Below are 23389 nucleotides of genomic sequence, written 5' to 3' on the forward strand. Positions count from 1 at the left end.
AAAAGTGCTCAGTAAAGTTGAGCGCTCAAGCAAAGAGACTCATCTGGTAAGAAAGATGGGAAAGGAATGTCCAGATTCCATCCTGATCATCTGAGGGAGACCAGACTCCAGCTATGACTCAGAAACCTGCACTTGGTGTGTCTCAGCCCTTACCTAATTATTTCGGAATTTGGACCATGGCATCTTGTCCTGCACAGCAAGACAGATGCACTAGCGAAATCAAGACCCTTTCTAATTGTTTTAAACTAGAACATTTATTTCATGAGTAATCATTAGAATTCTTAAAAATAAACTGAGTGCTCCAACAGATGTCTTTTTGAGCTCAGGTGCTGTTCTTTTAAGGGATCCATGCCTGAGTCTGTAACATATCCTTATAGGTGCCTCATCTGACTGCTACTGATGGTGTTTGCCTCTAAGCACTGACACTCCCGTTAAATTTTCCCTTGCTCTTGTCAGAGCAGCCAGATTTGCTGCAGTCAACACCTGAAGGTGGCAAGCCTGAGAACCACAGCGGCCACACAATGTGTTGTGCATCTTATTGCTATTGTTTCCTTTGTTATCTTGCTTCTGCCGTTGAAACCAAAAAACCTTCTGGGTTTTTTTTTTGTTTTGTTTTGTTTTGTTTTTAATACTTTGTAATTATGAGTGTCTTTGGAGGAAATCTGGATTGGGGTATACTGGGTTTTATTATGTAGTACCAAGGCCACTCAAATAGTTGCAATGTTGTATTCTGAGCAGATAAATGCATGCTAAAATGGAATGTGAAAGTTGTATAGGGAAGTGTGCAAAGAGGGGTCATCATGATTTGGGATGAAGCCAGCTGGCTAACATAGAAGTATGGGCCAAGCTAAGAGAAACCTGAACCTGGAATTAGATCTACCCACAGAACCCAGAGTCCTGGTGTGGCACTGTGGGTTAATGCCCCAGACTGCAAAGCTGTTTGAACTACAAAGTCGGTAGTTCAAGCTCACCAGCTGCTCCTTGGAAACCCTACACAGGGTCGCTATGGGTCGGAACCAACTCAACGGCACTTAACAACAACAACAACAGAACCCAGTAAGCATCTGGGACAGTTCTAGTGCTGGGAAGTCCAGGATGATAGGCAGAATGTGGCTGCCAGGCTGCTTTTAGCCAAGAAGCGAGACAGATATCAGCATGAAGATGTGAGGAGGGCCTTAGGGGCCTATGGAGTATGGCCCAGAGGACTACAGAAACCAGTGAGATGAAAAAACAGGCCTGTTAATGCACTAAGAGGTCAGTTAGTATAAACAGCAGAATACCAACTAACACTTAGGGTTCAGTGACAAAATTCTAGAGCCTAAAAATTATAGACAATGCAAGGCCTTTGCCATTGAGTCAGACAGTACTTGAACAAACATCAACCTAGTGTTTTCTCTGCCGAAAACAGACACAGATATTGTCCTTGCTCCTCCATCCTCAGGTGAGTTTAGACCAACAGCAAGGTTGACTGCTGTGTGGATGGCCTGGCCCAGATATCCCAATCCAACTTTTCTCCAAAGACATTCATAATTACAAAATGTAAAACTAGGGTGACCCACCTTGGAACGAAAACCCTTTAGAGGTTGGACATAAAGGGGCCCAGTAGATTGCCGTTAGCCTTGTAACAAGAGGAAAGCTCCTCAGAGGGGCAGTAACAGCTCTCGTCGTGAGGTGGTGGAGTTCGAAGAAGATGGTGAGGGGCTATCTTGTCCATGGGTCTCCTGAGCTCCGGCTGACTGCTGATTGCAATTGTGCCATACAGACCAAGAAAAGCAAACCACAAAACATGCTTTATGCCCACTCATTTGGAAATACCTTTTCAAATGTCCTTTTAATGAGAATATATTCACCTAAATTGCAAAGCCCTTTGCTGTTGAGTTGACTAACGCATGGGAGCCCACATGCATCATAGTAGAACTGTGTTACCTAGGGTTTTCAATGGATAATTTTTTAAAGCAGACCACCAAGCCTCTAGATATCTAAAAGTACCTCTAGATAAGCTCAAACCTCCAATCTTTTGGTGTATTGCCCAGTTATCATTGTTAAGTGCCACTGGGTCAGTTCTGACTCATAGTGACCCTGTATAGGGTTTCCAGGAAGCATCTGGTAGGTTTGAGCTGCTGATCTTATGGTTCACAGTTCAGGGCTGACCCTATAGCACCACACCTGGCATCTGTATCACTCAGAGACTCCCTAAATCACAAAGGAGCTTAATCAATGATGAATAAAAATGTTTACTCATTTGACCAGAGCTGGGCAGGTTCCACTGGATATGATTACAACTTATCATTAACTCATTCACATTGCTCGCAAAGGTAGGCTACAAAAATCTTCATTCCATCCTTGCTCCTCATCTGCAAGTTTCCCATCCCAATAGAAAACCATGGTCCCTAGTTTCTTATGCATCCTTAATATATGTTTTTTCTTCCAATTGATAAAAAAAACTTGACTGGCTCCAGAGGACCCTAAACACTGGTGTCTCCTGGCAGGGGCCTTCTGGGGAATCCTGGCAGGATAGAGGCAGCCTCCACAACACATTTGTGACCAGAGACAGAGGGAACAAGTGTGCAAAGTTTAAAAAATCATTTATAGAAACTCCATGGTTTGGTTGGTTGCTCCGAGTACCTTGGCATCTTGGGCTGGGGGGCCTGTTGGTGTTTGGAGGGCCTGCTATTGCGGTCAACAGTGTAGATCCTTAGATCCTGGTGACTTCTATAAAGCTCCCCAGAGTGACTCTGGGTGTCCTCATGCCCTGACATGCCTCTTCCTCACCATCTTCCTTTTGTGGACAGCTCTGTGGTGGGACATCTTGCAGGTTAGCTGTGTTTTCTCTCCTTCACAGAAGAGAAAATGAGTGACAGGGATGAGGGTGGGTTATCAAAAGTTACATGCACAGACTGATGTGGTGACCCTTTTAGATTTTTTCATTATTCTGGTCTGCATGCTTGGGTGGCATAGAGTGTAGATGGGCAAGGAACAGATCCCTGGCTGGGCCTAGGGTCTGCTAGCAAATGACTAAGAATCTCAATATTGAGGTTTTTCTCCCAAACACCTAAGTTTGTTTAAGGTTTTTTTCTTCAACCATTGACAGAGAATGTTTTTGCTAGTGCACCTGTGAAAGCCAAATCTTTATACTAATTGAGAAATTTTCAGGGAAAACCAAACACACTCAGACCTAGTGGGCTAATATGTTTGATTTGTGTGCAAGATCTGGGACATACGAACCCTTAAGTAAACTCTGCGGGTGTCTCCACCAACTGTATCCACATATGGACTCTCCATCATCACAGATATGGAGGTGTCTCTTGACTACTTGCCCCTCCCTCAGGCCAGAATCTTTATAGGACCATTAGTATCCCGTGTATGAACTGTAAACCACTTTCTTCAAATGTATGTTGTTGTTAGATGTCATTGAGTCAGTACCAATTCAGTGACCTTATGCACAACAGAACAAAACACTGCCCAATCCTGCACCAGTCTCACAATTGTTGTTACACTTGAGCCCATTGTTGCTGCCTCTGTCCCAGTCCATCTTGTTGGAGATCTTCCTGTTTTTTGTGTACCCTCCACTTTACAAAGCACGATTGTCTTCTCCAGGAGACGGTTCTTCCTGATAATATGCCCAAAGTATGAGAGATGAAGACTGGCCACTTGGATTCTAAGGAGCAGTCTGGCTGCACTTCTTTCAGCACTAATTTATTTGTGCTCCTTGCATCCATTGTACTTTTAATATTCTTCTCCAGCATCATAACTGAAATGCATCAATCCTTTTACTGTCTTCCTTATTCACTGTTCAATTTTCACATGCATATGATGCTATTAAAAATATCATGGTTTAGGTCAGGCACCCCTCAGTCCTCAAGCTGACATCTTTGCTCTTCAACACTTTAAAGAGGTCTTGTGCAGCAGATTTGCCTAATGCAATATGCTGTTTCATTCATATTGGTCAACTCCTGCCTCCATGAGTGCTGATGGTGGATCCAAGCAAAATGAAGTCTTTGACAACTTCAGTGTTTTCCCCCTTTATCTTGATTTATTTATTTGCCCAGACATGAGGATTTTAATTTTCTTTGCATTCAAGTGCAATCCATACTGAAGGCTGTGGTCTTTGATCTTCATCAGTACATATTTTAAGTTCTCTTCACTTTCAGGAAGTAAGGTTGTACCATCTGCATATAGCAGGTCGTTAATGAGTCTTCCTCCAATCCTGATGCCATGTTTGTCTTCATAAAATCCAACTTCTCAGATTATTGTTCAGCATGCAGATTGAATAAGTATGGTGAATACTTACTTTTAATAATCCTTTCCTAATTTTAAACCAATCAGTTCCCCTTGATCTGTTCGAATGACTACCTCTTGGTCTATGTACAGGTTATTTGTGAGCACAATTAAGGGTTCCAAAATTCTCAGTCTCCACAATGTTGTCCATAGCTTGTCATGATCCACACAATGAAAAGTCTTTGCATAGTCAAGAAATAAGATCAAATGGAGTTGCTATGACCAGACCAGGTGTCCCATTAAGAGCCCTTTCATTGCCTCTCCCTTGGCTCCCACCAAGGCCCCTGAAGAGTCTCCTTCAGACCTCACTACCATATTTCTGGGACAGAATAGAGTTCAGAATACATTAGGTCTTCACTCAATGCACAGTCTACATCTGGGCTTCTTGTTTTAAACAAACAAGAACTCAAAACTAAGAAGATGAAATGATGTGTCCAAAGTCACAGCTAGTCATGGCAGAGTCAGGACAAGACACCTCCTTGGGACAGGCAACTGAAATAGTAGAAAGACTTTTGGTACCTTGATGTCCTTTTTGTTCCACTAGTACCTCCCTACCTGCTTTACATAATGTTGTTGTTGTTAAATGCCGTCAAGTTGATTCCGACCCATAACGACCCTGTATAGGGTTTCCAAGGAGCAGCTGGTGAGTTTGAACCACTAACCTTGCAGTTCAAATTAATTTGCAGTCTGACACATTAGTCCACAGTGCCACACAAGAACATAATGGCCCCCACAAAAAGTCTGGTTGGGTATTCTGGGGTAAAAGGACAAGACTGCTCAGACTAAAGGTCATTGGCCAGGGAGATGGCCTCCCTGGTGTTGAGGGGACCAATATCTTGAGCATACATGATTCATGACCAACCAACCCACCTCAGCTCACAGGTTCTTAGCTATCTAATGCTGCTATAACATTATATAGCAGCTACAAGAAATACTACAAGTAGATGATTTTAACAAACAGAAATGTATTTTCTCATACTTTATTAAGCTAGAAGTCTGAATTCATGATGCTACCTCTAGAGGAAGACTGTCTCTATCTGTCAACTCTGGAGAAAGGTCTTTGTTTCATTTCAACATCTGTGGGCTCAATGCTTCTTGGAAATCTCCATGTGTTTTGGTATCAATCTTCCCCTAGGTCTAGGAGATTCTCTGCACAGGGAATCCGGATTCAAAGAATGCACTTCACCTCTGTCTCTTCTTTCTTGATGGTACTGAATTTCCTCTCTCTGTACTTATTTCGCTCTTCTTTTATCTCTTTAAGATAAAAGGTAATGTAGGCAATAGTGAGGTTGACCCAGGATCAGGCAGTGTTTCATTCTGCTGTGCACATGGCCCCTATAAGTTGGTACAGACTCGATGGCACCTAACAAAAGGAAAAGTTCCCTTATATCCAATCAAGGTTGTAACCTTAGTAAATGTTTGGTATCACACTCTTATTCTGTATCATTAACATAACAAACAATATCTACTCCTCATTAATATAACCTAATCCTTCCCCATTAGCATATGGTGGTGGTGGTTGTGGTGGTGGTGGTGTGCTGTGGAGTCGGTACCAACTCACTGTGACCCTGTATAGTGTTTCTAAGGCTGTAAATCTTTATGGGAGCAGAAAGCCTCATCTTTCTCCTCTGGAACAGCTGGTAGTTTTGAACTGCCGACCTTGAGATTAGCAGCCCAACTTGTAACCACTACACTACCAGAGCTCCTTCATATAAAGATGAGAATTAACAAAGCATCACAAATGGAGGATGATTACATCAGACATCAGATCACATCATGAGAGATGCTTACACCATTACATAACTGCTGAACCATGAAAAATGTGGGGTAGTCAAATTGACACATATTTGGGTTGGGAACACAATTCAATTTACAACAGGTTGGGAAGTTTCACTGTAAATAACACAATTACATACATTTTCACAATGATTCCAAATGTCCTCCTATCTCAAAATTGGCAGTCAATGAAGATTTAACCCTTGAAGATGCCTAGAAGGAATTACTGACTCAAGGGGCAAAGTACCTGCAGTATTTCCAACCCAGAGTCTATGATTTCAGCCTGGGTATCCCTTTACCTGCATAAGTCTGCCAAACATTGTTTCATGATCCATCTGTCCTGTTCTTTCTCTGTGCTGCTGAGAAGACTGAGGACAAGGAGTGGATAAGATCAAGCAAAACTTCCAACAGGAGCCAAATGCTACACACAGGACCCAGAGGAATCCAAGGCCAGTCTCAAGTCTGTGCTGATGAGACCTTGGACACAATGGCCCTATTCATGGGAAGGGGACTCTGAAACATGAGTGGGTGTTATTTAAAGTGTCTCTGAAATATATGTGAGTATGCTGACTCAGGCTCTCTCTGAATTAATTTTAAATGTCCTTTAACTGATTTTTGGCATAGCATTTATGATTGAGCAGATATTGAGAGTATCATGGATTGACCAAACTCCCAGAAGTCTTGGCAGGAGACATATGGTTGTATCAATCAACAATTGGGTGGAGGAAGACAAGCAGGAGGTGAGCTAGACCATGGTTTGTAGCCCTAAGAGGCTCCATATGGTAGAACCTTATTTTAAAAAATGGTTTTCTGTTATTATAATCAAAATCTTTCGCCACATTTTGAAGCTTTACCCACTACCCAACCACTCCCTTCATCAGAGCGTGAGCTTCCAGCAGCTGAATGCAATATAACAAGACTTCCTATCATCACCATGGAAGCCAAAAGAAACATACTTTTTCAAAAGTGGCATTTTAGTGTAGAAAGGTCTGTTGATGGGAGCTTAAATAATGATGTGCCAGAAGAGATTATTTTTATAAATTCTTAGAACACATTTCTTCTCAAGGCAAGTTAGTGTTCTTCATGGCTTCCATTGCCCAACTCCCCACCCACCCAACTTTCATTAGACAGCTTCATCGGAGCTAATTACAGAGACCATAACTTTAAATGAAAAAGTAAAAAGATATTCCTAGGCTCCCCTAGGAAGCAAGTGACAAAATTTAAACATCAGTACAAGAAGACAGATTTTAACTTTGCATCTGTGTGCAGTACTACTCTGTCCTATAGGGTGGCTCCAGTTGGAATCAGTTTGATGGCAATGAGTTTGGCTTAGTTTGGGTTTCAGGGTGAATAGGGGTCACTGGTAGTCCTGGTGTGGCGCCATAGGATAAGGACTAGTCTGCTCACCACAAGGTTGATGTTTCCTTGGGAACCTTATATAGGGTTGCTACGAGTCAGAACTGACATGATGGCACTTAATAACTACAGGAGTCACTGAGTGGTGTAAACGGTTAAGTGATAGTTTGGTGGTTCGAATCCAACCAGAGGATGCATCAGATTTCTGAGTAACTTTCAGCTTTGTTGTTGTTGTTAAGTGCTGTAAAGTCAGTTCTGACTCATCACGACCCCATACAGAGTTTCCAAGGAGCAGCTGGTGAGTTTGAACAGCCAACCTTGCGGTTCAAATGGCCCACAGTGCCACACCAGGATCTCTGTTCCTGTCATTTTTTCCCATATTTACTTACTCATCAATCAGCAAGTTCTGCCTCATGTTGCTGTTGTTAAGTGCTATCGAGTCGATTCTGATCCATAGCGACCCTGTACAGGGTTTCCGAGGCTGTAAATCTTTACGGGAGCAGAAAGCCTCATCTCTCTCCTGCGGAACCGCTGGTAGTTTCGAACTGCTGATCGTGAGATTAGCAGCCCGATTCGTAATCACTATGCTACCAGAGCCTCTTGGTGCTCATCAAATTCAACTCATATGCTTCACTTACAAAGAATACAGATGCACAAACATTTGACTTAGAAAAGGAATTTATTGGATTATTCAGTTTAGCTTTAGCTTGCCTTGTTTTTCTTTTAAAGAAACTTGTTTCTCTCTAATTTCCAATCCCTACTCTAAATGGTCAAAGGGTTTAGCAGTCTTAAACTTTGCTCATGTTTAAGTACCTCATATATTACCAGACTTTATTAACTTTTTTAAAAAATCTGGCTCAAACTTCACCTTCCACTAAAAATATTTCCACCCACCTTCTCCATAGAGATGTTCACAACCATTATATCCACCATAGTACATCCCTTACCTGAGTTGTAGACACATATTATTTCAATGTGATTCATTTGCATTTTATAATATTCAACTTTAGAACATCACTTCTCTTGGTCTGCTATATCATTCTTAGCTTTTAAGTTGTTACTGGACATTTCAACTGTTTTTAAAATATTTTTTATTCATCTACATTTTCTTATAACAAGAACACCCACAAGTTTCCTATATAATGTGAGTAATACCCATTTGGACTTCTGGTATGGTGCTATAGGATCAGCACTGTATTTCAAACCACAGGACAGCAGCTCAAACCCATCAGCTGCTCCTTGGAAACTCTATACAGGACGTCTATGAATAGGAATCAATTTGATGGCGCTTCACAACAGCAACAGCAACAATATCCATTTAGTCTCTGTCATACATTGCATTAATGGTAAAGATAATTCCTGCTACTTCCTGCATTATTGGCATCAAATTTGGAAACATGACTTGCTTTAGTTAATTAACTGTGAATCAAAGTGAGTTGTACCAACTATGAGCAGAAGATTTAAGAGCTCCCACACTGCTCTACTGTTTTCCCTTTCCCCTCTCACACATGACCAGCATGTCTTATTGCTGTTGTTACTGTTGGCTCCAAGCAATGGCAACCTTAGGTATAACAGGAATGTTGGCTGGTCTTGGGCCATCTCACCAGCACTGATTTACTTGAGCCCAGTGTTGTGGCCTCTATATATTTTGAATGCTTTCCAACCTTGGGACTCTCATCTTTCAGCACTATCTCAGACACTATTCTGACGTGATCAATAAGATTTTCATTGGCTAATCTTTGGAAGCAGATTTCCAGGCCATTATTCCTAGTCTATTTTAGTCTGGAAACCTTTCTATCATAGGTGACCCCGCTGGTATTTGAAATACTGATAGTAAAACCACCAGCATCATAGTAGCATACAAGTCACTACAGTGGGACAAGCTGACAGATGTCTCACTTAGAAGTTGCTTTCTCAGCATGGGTCCTAGTATGAAGATGAAATAGGACAGAGTTAATCCCCTAAACCCTTGTACATAAATGACAAATAAACCACAGTTGCTATAAACTACTGATATATTTAGACTAGTCTTACTGAAAAAGTATGTAATATATATCAGCCTTTGTAATATTGATGCTGTTTTTAGGTGGTGTCAAGTTGACTCTGACTCATAGAGATCCTATGGACAACAGAATGAACCGTGTCCAGTTTTGAACCATCCTCACATTTGTTGTTCAACTTGAGCCTGTTGCTGCTGCCACTTGGTCAATCCATCTCGTTGGGGATCTTCCTCTTTTTCACTGATGCTCCACTTTACCAAGCATAACGCCCTTCCCCAAAGACTGGATAATATGTCCAAAGTATGAGAGAAGAATTCTTATCTGGACATCCTGGCTTCTAAGGAGCATTCTGCCTGTACTTCTTCCAACAAGATTTGGTTGTACTACCGGTACTTTAGTAGTCTCCTCCAACATCATAATACAAATGCATCAATTCTTTTACTGTCTTCTTTATTCATTGTCCAACTTTCACATGCATATGAGTCGATTGAAAATATGATAGCTTGGGTCAGACGCACCTTAGTCCACAAACTGACATCTTTGCTCTTGAACACTTTAGAGAGATCTTGTGCAGCAGATTTGCCAGTACAATACGTTGTTTGATTTTTGAACAGATACATGGTATGGCGCTGTGGGTTATTGCGCTGGACTGCAAGATGGGTTTGAACCACAAGATCAGTGGTTCAAGCTCACCAGCTACTCCTCAGAAACTCTATACTGGGTTGCAATGAGTTGGAACTGACTTGACGCCACTTAACAAAAACAACTTCCATGAGTGTTGACTGTGGATTCAAGCAAATGAATTCTCTGGCAACTGCAATGTTTTCTCCATTTATAATGATGTTATTTCTTGGTTTAGTTGTGAGGATTTCTGTTTTCTTTACATTGAGTTGCAACCCATACTGAAGGCTGTGGTCTTTGGTCTTCATCAGTAAGTATTTTAAGTGCGCTTCCCTTCAGCAATTTAGGTTGCATCATCTGCATATCATAGGCTGTTAATAAATCTTCCTCCAATCCTGATGCCACACTCTACTTCATATAATCCAGCTTCTCGGATTATTTACCTGATTTTAAACCATTCGGTAACCCCTTGTTTTGTTCTAATGAGTGCTTCTTGGTCTATGTACAGGTTCTTCATGAGCACAATCAAATGTTCCGGAATACCCATCCTTCCCAATGTTATCCATAGCTTGTCATGATTAATAGTGAAAATTCTTTCCATAGGCAATCAAACACAAGTAATCATACTTCTGGTATTCTCTGCTTTCAGTAAAGACCCATAGGACATCAGCAATGATATCTCTAGTTCCATGTCCTCTTCTAAATCCAACTTGTGTTTTTGGTAGTTTCCTGTCAATGTATTTTGCAGCCATTTTTGGATTAACTACAGCAAAAATTTACCACATGTGATATTAATGATACTGTTCGATGATTTCCACAGGAGGAAGTTGGGATGCCTCTCTTTGGAATGGGCACAAATATGGATCTCTTCCAATCTGTTAGCCAGGTAGCTGTCTTCCACATTTCTCTGCATAGATGAGTGAGCACTACCAGAGCTATATCAGTTTGTTGGAAGACTTCACTCTGTATTCCATCAATTCCTGGAGCCTTGTTTTTCACTAATGCCTTCAGTGCAGCTTGGACTTCTTCCTTCTGTACAATCAGTTCTTGATCATATTCCACCTCTTGAAATGGTTGAAGATTGACCATTTCTTTTTAGTACAGTGACTCTGTGAATACCTTCCACCTTCTTTGATACTTTCTTCATCATTCTATATTTTGCCCATAGAATGCTTTGATATTGCAAGTCAAAGCTTAGATTTTTCTTTCAGCTTTAGAAATGCTTAGCATGTTATTCCCTTTTGGGTTCTAACTCCAGATCTTTGCACATTTCACTATGGCACTTGACTTTGTGTTTCGTACTTGACTGCTTGAACTGCCCTTTAACATTTTCTCTTCAGCTCTTTTACTTCTTCATATCTTTAACTCACTTTATCACCTGTTCATGGAGATCAAGTTTCAGAGTCTCTTCTGACATCCATTTTGGTCTATTTTTTTTCTTTCCTGTCTTTTAATGACCTTCAGTGATATTACACATACATTTTCTCAATCTGTCCTCACAACAAAACTTTTGGAACTGTCATATTTCTCCCATCTTACTGATAAAGAATATAAAAACAAAACAAAGCAAAAATAAAAACTTCTCTCAAATTATTCTGAGAGTCAAAAAGTTACAGAATAGATGAAATTATATGTTCTGCCCCGAACCCATAGCTTTTTTCACTATGTCTGGTCTGCCTCAATTACAGGGTTAAAAAACACACCGGAAACTCTGTGAGTAAACTTGGGGTGTGGAAGTGGCTGAAGTTAAAAAACCCTCATTCTTTTATAGGCAGCCAAAGTCACCATTCATTTTAACTATTATAAATGCATAAGGAGCTCTTCATGATGCCTGCATAGACAATCCTGCCACATAAGTAACATAGGATGTCGGTGAGAACGCAAAGATGGTGGCTGACCCAGACAGGCATTTTAAGGTGTCAAACCCACAGATGGAATCACATCTAAGCAGGCTCCCACCACCCTCTCACATTTCCCTGCATTGGTTCTGAATTACTTGCTTTGTTCAATGCATTGCTATTGTCTGTACTTTCCTAGCTTCAGCAATCATAACTACAATTGGGATTTTCCCTTGAGTTATATTACTTTAGATGTTCAACTTAATTTTCTTCCTAATACCATTTAAACTGCAAGATCGGCAGATCAAGCTCATCAGCTGCTCCTTGGAAACTCTAAACAAGGTCTCTATGGGTTGGAACTAACTCGATAGCACTTAACAACAACAACTTTAGCCTCTATTTTGGCACAACTGTCTCCTCATGAGTAACTCTCCTTCTATCTTCTTTTTGCCTCAAATAATGTATGTAAAAAGCACAATTTAAGATAAAAGTGATAGACATGTTTTATGATTGTTATTGATGTTGCTAAGTGCTGTTGAGTCGGTTTTGACTCATAGTGACCCTTATAGGGTCTCCAAGGAGTGGCTGGTGAGTTTGAACTGCTGACCTTGTGGTTCAAACTGACCTTACAGTCTAGTGCTTTATCCTACAGCACCATACCAGGACTCCGTGTTTTATGATATGTAAGAATAATAGATGCATGTGGTCATCAGTTTGCCTAAATGGCTACTAATAATGTTGCTATTAACTTTGGCAACAAAAATATAATTCCAATTTTTAAAAATCTTTTTTTGTTTAGAAGCACCCAAAATCAATGTCAAAGTGAATAATTTCTCGCAATCCCTGAATGTTTTGATCATTGTTATTTTGCTCCTTTACTACAATAAATTTTATTTGGAAAAGATAGAAATACAGAAATAATAAAAGTGGTGCTATGTCCAAATGTAAGGAGAGTAAGAGGAGAAAATGATGGAGTGATAGTGAACGATTTTTGTCATGGTGGCCAGAGAAGACATACAAGGGAGCGTCAAAAGGTTAGGGGGAAAACAGAATTAAAAGTTAAGGGAATTTTTCCACAAACTTTTTGAAGACCCCTCATATTTGATGCAGTGACTAGGGGAAGTAAGGGAGAAATCCTTGGTTTTATCTGAGAAGGCATTTCAGTCAGAAGGAAGAGCATGTGTAAGGACACCAGTGTAGCTAATGTGAGGAAGCATGGAGAAGAAGGATGGGAACTGGTTCTGTAAATTGCCTGAATATTACTGATAAAGTGTGCCAGAATGTTCTATTGTTGTTGTTGTGTGCCGTGGAGTTGTTTCCTACTCATAGTGACTCTGTACAGTGTTTCTGAGGCTGTAAATCTTTACGGGAGCAGAAAGCCTCATCTTTCTCCCACGTAACAGCTGGTAGTTTTGAACTGCTGACCCTGAGGTTAGCAGCCTAAATTATAACCTCTACGCTACCAGAGCCCATACTTAGTGAAATCAGAGCTTCTGGGAAAGTCTGAACAGAGGAGCAAATGATCAGACCAGCGTTTTCGCAAGAAGCCTCTGATTGGAATGTGGAGAATAGACTACAGGGCAGTGGAGGTGGAGACCTTAGGAGGTTGCACGCAATCATCAGTGGTGGCTTGGGCCAGGGGACTATCGGTGCAGGTGGGAAGAAGTCGAAGCTTTCAGGATCCATCTTGAAAGTACAGTGACTTGAGCTGGGAGAGAAAGAGAGATCAGGAAGATGGGGTGGAACTGAAAGAATGCAACAAGTGGTGGTCAGTGAAAAGCAAGAGATGACTCGATCCTGGGAGCCATGTAAGTAGTGACAAAGGAGTGAGTATGGATTGTGCCAAATGCTGCTCCTGGTCAAGGCAAATGAAAGGTGAGGACTGACCAATTACTCTGGCTACTGGAAGGTCGCTGTTCAAAACAGCATGGTTGGAGAGAGAATGAGAGGATAGAAAGAAGACATAGCAAATATCGATGATTTATTAGAGGAAGTGACTACATATATAGAAGTTCCTGGATAGTGTAAATGGTTAATGAGCTTGGCTGCTAGCCACAAAACAGGAAGTTCAAGTCCACCCAGAGGTGCCTTGGAAGAAAAGCTTGCTAATCTACTTCTAAAAAATCAATCCTTGAAAATTCTATGGGGCAGAGTTCTACCCTAATATATATGGGGTCAACATGAGTTGAAGCCAATTGACAGTAACTGGTTTTTGGTCCATATATGTAAAAAAGCTACCAACCAGAGATGAATGCCTTCATATACATGCCAATCTTAGAGGGAGGAGAGTGAACCAGGAAGACTATTTCCATTCCACTTTGCACAGGACTGTAGGTAACCCCACAAGTGAAGGCTGAAATCTGCATAAAACTGAAAATGTTAGCTTTTGACAAAATGTGATTGTTTGAGCACTTTCTGCATCAATTTCCTTTGGTCTGTGTGATGGCCAGTTTTAATTTAAATCAGATATTTTCTTAAGAGCAGGAGACTTACTCTACAGTCTCTTACTCCAGCATGTTGGGTCCTTTGGGTCTGGTAAAAATTTGTTTCACATTTAATTTCTAAGAGTGTACTATGAAATACACCGACACAAATGTGTATGTGGAGCACTTGACATGCTTATTTTTCTTTGACTCAAGCACAGGTTTAATATAGCACCTTTCTTTATACAGGTTTTCGCTATCTCGATGACCGGCCCTGGAGAGAGAGCTACCTACACTCTTAGGTCAAAAGCAAGACCTTTTGGGCATCCCAGGACATGGTTAGTACCCTGCTCAGTGCAGTGTGGGAATCCACCCTTGGGACCTGGCCTCCCTCTTAGCCGTTGTTGACATACTATGAAGTCTAGAGCAAAACTCCGAACCTCCTTGCACTTTATTGACTAGTTTCTAAATGTTGGCATTATTACATCATACTAAATAGATTTTAACATTTATTTCAATGTATGGACATTTCTTGTAAGCTTATTTGCAGTAGAGATTAAATTCTAGACTGGCTTTCCTACTACTGAGGGTATTTCTGGGTCACTCCTTTCCCTTGCTTGGAGTCCTGGTGTGGCACTGTGGGCTAATGCGTCAGACTGAAAAGTCATTTGAACTGCAAGGTCAGTGGTTCAAGCTCACCAGCTGCTCCTTGGAAACACTCTACAGGGTCGCTATGGGTCAGAATCAACTCAAGGGCACTTAACAACAACAACCTCTCCCTTTTTTAACCAGTGATGCTCAAGAATTACAAACAAATGTTGCCCTTAACTTTAGCAAAACAATGCTAAATTATGCTGCCTCAAAGCATATGCAGCATTTTCTATTACCCATGACCTGGATGGAACAACTCACTGCTGTTTTCCATTGATTTTGGTTAAATTTCACTTAAAGCAAATGTGGATTGACTTCTAAAGGAGGAATAACTTTACACAAAGATTGACAGTAGGACAGATTAAAACAGAAAGCATTCCAGTAGCAGTTAAACTGTGGTTGTGTTTTAACCAAATTTAGGGGATGCCTACTCAGCTCTTCAGGAAGAAAACGACAAACATTATACAAAGTAAGATATTTACTGTTTAATCCAGTTTATATCCCACCATCCTCAAAATGTTTCCCCAGACATTTCTCAAATGGAAGTAAGTTCTCTTCTTCTTCTTCTTTTTTTTTTTTTTTTAAATATATATAGTGTTGAGACTACCCTTTGACACCCCCTGTCATTCATTTCAGAGTATTCAGAGTATCTCGGATCTATCTCTCTTCCTCAACTTGAACTTAAGCACCCTGGGTAAATCAAACCAGTTGCTGTTGAGACAATTGAAATTTATGGTAATTTATGTGTCAGAGTAGAACTATGCTCCATAGGGTTTTCAATGGCTGGTTTTTCAGAAGTAGAGCTCCACGCTTTTCTTTCAAAGCATCTCTGGGTGGACTTGAACCACCATCCATTTAGATAACAGCCAAGCCCATTTTAGTCCCAGTTCGAGGAGTCAATGTGCCCAGCAACCAATTGTTTGATGGATCTTTTTGCTCACTATTATAGTTTTGCTTACATTTGCTATGAGGCAAACATGTTTTGAGGAAAATAATTAATCAGCCCCAGTGACTTCATGCAGGGACTGAGCTATATTATTTCCAAGTTTAGGGGAAAAACTCAAATCCAGTAACTTGATTGATCATCACCTTCCATGTAGCTTTGCCATGAAATGCTCCTTCTCTAGTTTCTAGTTTCAGTCAAATGCTTATTTTCTATAATCAGACCCCCTCCTAAGGCCCAGCTGTCATCCTGGCCTGATCTAGGACCCTGCAGTCCATCTTGATTAATTTTGCAAATAAGGAAACTGAAGCACAAGGATGTTCGATGATTTGCACAGTCTCCCAGAGTCATCCTGAGCATGCAAGAACTCCAATGGAGTCCTCCCAGCCCCAAGGCCAGTGTTCTTTCCAATAAGTCATCGTATCTCTTCACGCAAAGAGAAGAACACCAAGGGCTTTATGCCTTTTGGCAATAATTCATATGATGAAGTGAGATTATTGTCTCTCTTCTGAATACCCAGAAACCCTAAAACAGCATATCTTTTAGTACCAGAAGGATCTAGTGTGATACTTTTGTTGGTTCATAAAATATTCAAGTGCTCAAGCCATTTGTTTAAGTATAATTCCAACTGATATGTGTTTTCTGATATGAAAAAATGGAGGTTGTGTTTCTTTTTGTTGTTTTTTCCCCTTTTTTAACATTAGGTGGAAAAATAAGCATGGATACTTGGAGAACACAGTCTAAATTTAGCTGCGAGAGTTAATGCTGGAGCAGTGGGAATGATACTGGTTTTATGGCTGTGGCTCTCCAGACTGCAAATCACAGCTCCAAGCTTGTATATTTGCTCAGTAGATAGACGACAAATCACACCCAAAGACATTAGTACACAAACTGTCACTGCTTGTATACAAGTAGAAGAGTTAGGGTATGGTCCAAGCAGTCCATCAAATCAGACAACCCATTTTGCCATCTGAAAATCTATAGCAATAACATGTATTGAGATTCCATGGTTCAGATCAGACTCCATGTGAAAGTGAGAATGAGCTTTTGGTCAACCTTCATGGAACGGGGCTCTTTTCTCAGGACTAGACTGGAGTTCTGATGTGGCACTGTGGGATAAACCACTAGACTGCAAGGTTAGTTTGAATAACAAAGTTGGCAGTTCAAACTCACCAGCCACTTCTTCAGGGTCGATATGAATTGGAAGCAACTCAATGGCACATTACAACAACAAACCAGTGACAATACCTGGAATGAAGGTGTGACTGTGAGACAGGGGCTTGTCCACAAAATCTCTTGTGCTGGAACACGAATGTGGCTCTGACCAATAAATAGCCATGTCAGGGATTTGTTGCTCTCTGGAGTTTTTAATGGTCCTTTTGACTGACTGGAGTCTGAATTTCTGGAGTGAATTTTGTTCATTTTCTACTGAGATGGGGAAAAGTGCACGTGGCAGTTTATGAATTGGGTCTGACAACCAGGCTCTGAAAGGGGGCTGGAGCAGGGTGGTCTGTGTGTGTGAAGCTCACTGGATAGAACTGAAGTCGGGCTTGTGACATACAATAACAGCTGTGTGTGACCCAGCAGCCTGCAAACTACTGCCCTGGAAGGAGACATGCATGCCAAGTGACGACAAAAGGAGACGTTTGTTAATCCTGTTCAGTGTAGAGATCTGGATTGTTAGTCTGCTGGGAGAAATAAAACAATAAGTAAAGAGATTCCTTGCTTGGGTGCAGCCTGGTCTTTGTTTTCCTCTATCCTTTCATTTTGAAGTCTCCAAACTATTGTTTTCCTATAATCCAGGACATTTGTTATGACACGTTTATGTGTAAATATATAAAGCACACAGTCACAGACACCAATTCATATTTCCAGACTCCTTTGACTTTTCCATTCTGGGGGCGACACATAATCAGATGTGTGTGTTTACATTCCCTTTCTGTTCATTTATAGAACTCCCCCTGCGCTCAGAGTACATAGCCAAGTTCTGCATCACCAGCAAAACAGTGCATTTTTAGCAGCCTCCCTAGATAGTTTGCTTAATTCTTTCCGAGCGCCTCTTGTTGACCATTACAAAGGTTAGCTAAAGAACATACTGGATGCTGGGGATCCAACCATGTGAACAAAAAGAGAGCAGGGAGTTCTAGTACAAAGATAGCAGATCAGCTTAGAACATGACACTTGGAATCCTGGCCTTTCCAGATGTAGGTCATCCTTCTCTTGGCAAATCAGCTTTTTGAAGCCCAAGCATAGTCTGGGTAAGCCAAGTTTTTGTTGTTGTTAATGTTGTTTTTGCTTTTCCTGTAGTTTTGTTTTTAGCAGACATTAGAAGCTAGAAAATGAGAAATCTGAACTACAAAGCATATTTTTTTTCTTCTACATGTCATTTTACTTAAGCCCGAAAAGACAGAAGAAAGAAAAAGTGGCATTGACCTGAAAACCCCCACCAAGTAATCCAGGAACATGAGTCCCCTCTGAGGAGTCCCCTGTGTGACTTACACAGTCTAGCACATTGCTAAGCAAGTTGAAGTGAGCCCATGCTGACAGCTGATTACAGAGCAAGGGGAAGAAGACATTTGGTACTGACTCAGGAGGACCTGTTGAGCATTGAAATGTAGGTTTAGAAAATACAGGGTTAGCCAGAATTTTAATTTGTAAAATAAATAATTACCATGGAATCATCAGAGACTTGGTTTGGCGCTGTAGGATAAGCACTGGGCCGCAAGGTCAGTTTGAATCTCAAGTTTGATGGTTCAAACCCACCAGCTGCTCTTCAGAAACCCTATAAGGATGGCTATGAGTCAGAATTGACTCAATAGCACCTAACAACAACAACAATATTGTATCATCAAATAGATACATCAGTTAGTGCTGTTTTTCTCTTTTCTTCACATTGAGAATTCCCAAAAAAGACCCTGAGAATAACTTTTGGAAAAAAAAATAACTGTGAAAAAAATCTCTTCACACCAAGAACACAGACTTCTCATGTTTCTTTGGACCCCCAAAGACTTCGGGAACCTGAACATTTAAATCACATTCTATGGCAGGAGCTAACTTTTCTGGGGTGATTCAAGCACTCCCCTCCCCACCAAGAAGTGGAAGTGGTACTCACCAGTCATCAGAGTGTAGTAATTGGGGTAAGAGAGACTAGGGAAGTCTGGGGTCAAGTAATCCACTTTTACTCCCCTGCTCACAATGTCTTTGAAACCCGACAAGGACTCCAGAACCTCATCACTGATGTAGTCTGAACGAAAACCATCCAGCAGAAACACCAGGAGCTTCCGGTGGGCAGAGGTTGGCTGAGCCAGGCTGAGCCCAAGGACCAGCAGGAGGGCCCAGAACTTTGCTGCCATGCTGCCAGAAGCCTGCCAGAGCCTGGCTGGCACAGCCGTCCCCTTGCAAAGACTGAAGATGGAGAATCTGTAGCTATTCTCTCTTCTAGGGGCTGGACCTTGAGCTGCTGGCCTTACAGAGCCAAGTTCACTTGCAGAATTTAAAGGTACAGCACCCCCTTTTTAATCATCTCTGCTTACTCTCTACTAGGAAATCCATAGACTGTCTTCTTGGGGTGAGCAGGATTCCCAAACAACCCAGAATTAACACCGAGGGAAAGAGTGTAACCTTGTTATTTTTGGTGAACATTCCAGGAATAAATACATGTAAGTGGCAGGGAAGTAAAGTTTTAGAAGAAGACAATAGTCAACACAAACTTTACGGTTGGGCTAACCAAAGGGAGGAGCCAAGGGAAAGGACGATGTTTTAATTTGATGTTATCCCACGACTTTGCCTAATTTAAATTCCCTTAGTGACATTTCCACTTAAAATTTAGTAACACAATACTTTAAGCTCACTATGTAAATGAATTTAAGAAGCCCTACTTGTGACCCTAAGGAGCTCTGGTAGTGTAGTGGTTACAAGTCAGGCTGCCAACTGCAAGGTCAGCAGTTTGAAACTACCAGCAGGTCCACGGGAGAAAGATGAGGCTTTCTGCTCCCATAAAGATTTACAGCCTCGGAAACCCTGTGTAGGGTCACTATGAGTCGGAACCGACTCCACAGTACTTAACAACAACAACAACTTGGGAGCCTGTTTGTGGCCCTATTTGAGTCTACATAGCCATAGCATCTTAGCCACTTGCACCTATAGACTAAGTTCGTTGTTTTGTTTTTCAAATAACAAATTAGCTGCTGGTGTCTGGACCCATCTGAAAGTGCAAGTGGCTTGTAAGACAGCAGTAGATGCAGAAAGGAAGTCCCAGAGTTGGCTCAACAGGAAGTCATTAGTGTATTTCAGTCTGAGGTAGCAATGCCCCAACAAGACAGTAATGAAATCTAGAGTTGAGGGACAAGGTGAGGTGCCCAGCTACTACCACCAACTGCTCTGAAAAGGGTCACATTAGAAGGGCCTGAACAGAATATGAGAAAATGTGGAACAAAACTCAAAATCACAAAAAAATACAGACTTACTGGTCCAATAGAGACTCATGGAACTCCAGTTCTATAGCCCTTGTTCACTCTCAAGTCTGGAACTGAACTTACTGCTATGGCTTATATTTCAGCCAAGCAAAAGCTAGGTTTTTGAGAACAGCAGTACAAGCGAGGTATGCACACCACATCACAGAATGGTTAATGATTTCAGGTCAACAGGGCAGCATTTACCAAGGACAAAATTCAGAAGAGTTGAGAAAGAAGGAGGAATGGAAATAGGTAACACAGGGAGGAAGTGGGATAAATTATGTTAAATTGAGGGGATGGCAATCAGTGAGATGAAACAAAGCGTGTATGAATTGCTGAGTGTCAAACTGATGATCGCTCTGTAAACCTTTACCCAATTTACAATACGATACTTACCACCTTTTTTTTTTTTTTTTAAGTGTCTGACATGAAAAAATCAGAACCAGAAACAATCAGCTACGCATAAAGGGATAAGGTGACATAGTACTAATCCTAGTTGGTTCTTGTATGTGCCGTGGAGTCAGTTCTGACTCATAGCAACCCCTGTATAGGGTTTCCAAGGCTGCAAATCTTCACAGGACCAGAAAGCCTCATCTTGCTCCTACGGAACAGCTGGTAGTTTCAAACTGCTAACCTTGAGGTTAGCAGCCAAACCCATAACCACCACGTTACCAGAGTTCCTTGGTTCTGGAACCCCCTAAACCAAACAAATTGCCATTGAGTCAATTCCAACTCACGCCAACCCCATGTATGAAAGCACAACTGTTCCATAGGGCTTTCTTGACTGGAATCCATTAGGAAATAGATCACCAGGCATTTCTTCCAGGTACCTCTGGGTAGGTTTGAACAACCAACCTTTAGGTTAATGGTAGATCACAAGCCATTTGTGCCACCAAGGGACTTAGAGTGACTCTTTCAGTTGGCATAAAATTAAAATAAATAATTTCTGTAAAGCTTATCAACATACCTGGCCCATAGTAAGTGTATAACAAATGTTAGGCATTGTCTTAGATTCTGATAAAACTTGGAAGGGTTCGGGCCATTTTACAGGAACTGAAGATAGTCTGACACAGTCTAGCCTACTCCTGGTTCATTTTTAATGGTTCTCCACTTGACTCTCTGCCAATGCTTTCTTCTTCCTTTCTTTTATTCTATTGTTTAGAGTTCAAGCCCTTAGATAGACTTTCTAAACTAGACTGCAAAAACAGGAAACACATTTGCCAAATTACCATTCTTGTATCAGATGACTCAGATGAAAATCAGATTAATACTTTCCAATAAAAAGTAATGCTGGACTTCCGGTTTGCCACAGCAGCCAGATGGCACAGGTGAGAGAGGCTCCGGGTTCGGGGGAGGGAAACTCACGAAAGAAACCTTCCTGTGGCGAACCCACACCCTTACAGCCACCATAAGTCTCAGTACTTCAAAATCTTAAACTCGCTTTTTTTTTAAAAATCACTGTACTGAGGAACTGCTGGCTTTTTAAACTTGTGCCCGCCGCTTGGGGGCGGGGGGCGGGGTTGGAACCAGCTGAGCGCTCCCAGTAACGGAGTCTTGAACAGGCGGAGCCACTGGAGACAAGGGGAAGAGAAAGTGAGGGTCATCTGCCTCACCGTATAATTTCGGTGCTTGCAGTGGGCAGAGAGTAGTCAGTCAACAAAGAGAGGAGAAAAAAAAAAAAAGGAAAAAAACAGTGGCTGTCTGACATCATCGGGCAAGGACTGTGTCCACCCAGCCGAGTGGCCTCTACCCCGCCCCATTACCCCCTTGATCTCCACACTCCCGCCTTCCCAGACCCCAACCAGACTGGACCGCGTGCACCCACCGGAGCATGCCCTAACCTTTGGAGCATGCACACACCCCGCTGACCCAGCCCATGCACCATAACAGGCTAGAGCCCCACACGGGCCGCCCAAACCCCCCCTACCCTGAGGCACCCACACTGCTTGCAGGACCTCGTGCGAGTGCCGCCCTGCCCAGGGGACCCACCACTAGCCCCTCACTGCCTGACTGATTTCCCGCAACCCAACCCCACCCAACAGGCCCACTAGGCTTCCCCTGGGATTGTTCCCTCCGCCTTGGACAGCACACCCACACCCCCTGACCCCGACCACACGTCATAACAAGCTAGAGCCCCTCCCAGCCTCTCAGAACCCCTGTGGGAAACACCCTGCTGCAAAGCTTATTGAACTGCAAGGTCAGTGGTTCACGCCCATCAGCCAATCCTCCGGAAACCGTGTGCTCATTCCAGGCTGAGACAAGGGTCTGCCTTTTTGCGCTGGTCTAGAAGGAGTCCTGGCATGGCTCTGAGGGTTGAGATGGCACACTACAGAGACTTTTGAACTTCAAGGTCGGTGGTTCAAGCTCATACCAGCGCTCCTCAGGAACCCTTTCTGGGTCAGCCTTTTTTTGCTGGTTTAGTAGGAGTCCCAGTGTGGCTCTGAGGGCTGGGGCGCCACTGCAGAGCCTTTTGAACTGTAGGGTCAAAAGGTGGTTCAAGCTCACCAACCGCTCCTCAGAAACCCTATACAGGGTCGTTACGGATCACAATTGACTTGAAAGTGCCTAACAACCAGGAAAGAAGGGCAAAGTGACTGAAAGAGAGTTAGGACATTAAAGACATACCTACATTAAGCCACAGATTTTCGTATTATTATTATTATTTTATAATAATTTTCTTTCTTTCTTTCTTTTTTCATTTCTTCTTCCTCTTTTTCTCCTCCAACCCACTCCCTCTTTTTGGTGAGTAGAGAATACGGTATTGAGTCTTGTTTTGGCTGGTACTGCATTATTTTCTTCTGGTTTTATTTTATGTACATATATATGTTTTTCTTTTCTTTTCTTTTCTTCTCTTTTTGTTCTCCCCCACCCACTTCCCTTTTCTGTGATTAGAGAATGTGGTATTAAGCCTTGATCTTGCTGGTCCTGCATTATTTTCTTCTGGGGTTTCTTTCTTTCTTTCTTTTTCTTTTCTGTATTTTTCTTTTTTCCCTTTTTCCTCTTTCTCCCATTTTTGTTTTTGCTTTTGATTCTTACTTTGTTTTTTACC

At 41.8% G+C, this 23389-nt stretch overlaps 1 protein-coding gene across 1 annotated transcript in view; it reads right to left on the reverse strand.

The window, feature by feature from the left end:
- The window catches only part of ENPP6 (ectonucleotide pyrophosphatase/phosphodiesterase 6), a 149215-nt gene extending 129896 nt beyond the window's left edge, over positions 1 to 19319 (reverse strand). The window contains exon 1 of the mRNA XM_006834428.1: positions 18999 to 19319. Within this exon, the coding sequence (XP_006834491.1) occupies positions 18999 to 19239 (241 nt within the window). The 5' untranslated portion in view covers positions 19240 to 19319. The remainder of the gene's footprint in view (positions 1 to 18998) is intronic.
- Between the last annotated feature and the right edge of the window lie 4070 nt (positions 19320 to 23389).

Source organism: Chrysochloris asiatica, unplaced genomic scaffold, assembly GCF_000296735.1.
Source record: "Chrysochloris asiatica unplaced genomic scaffold, ChrAsi1.0 scaffold00011, whole genome shotgun sequence".
In the NCBI taxonomy this organism is placed as follows: Eukaryota; Metazoa; Chordata; class Mammalia; order Afrosoricida; family Chrysochloridae; genus Chrysochloris; species Chrysochloris asiatica.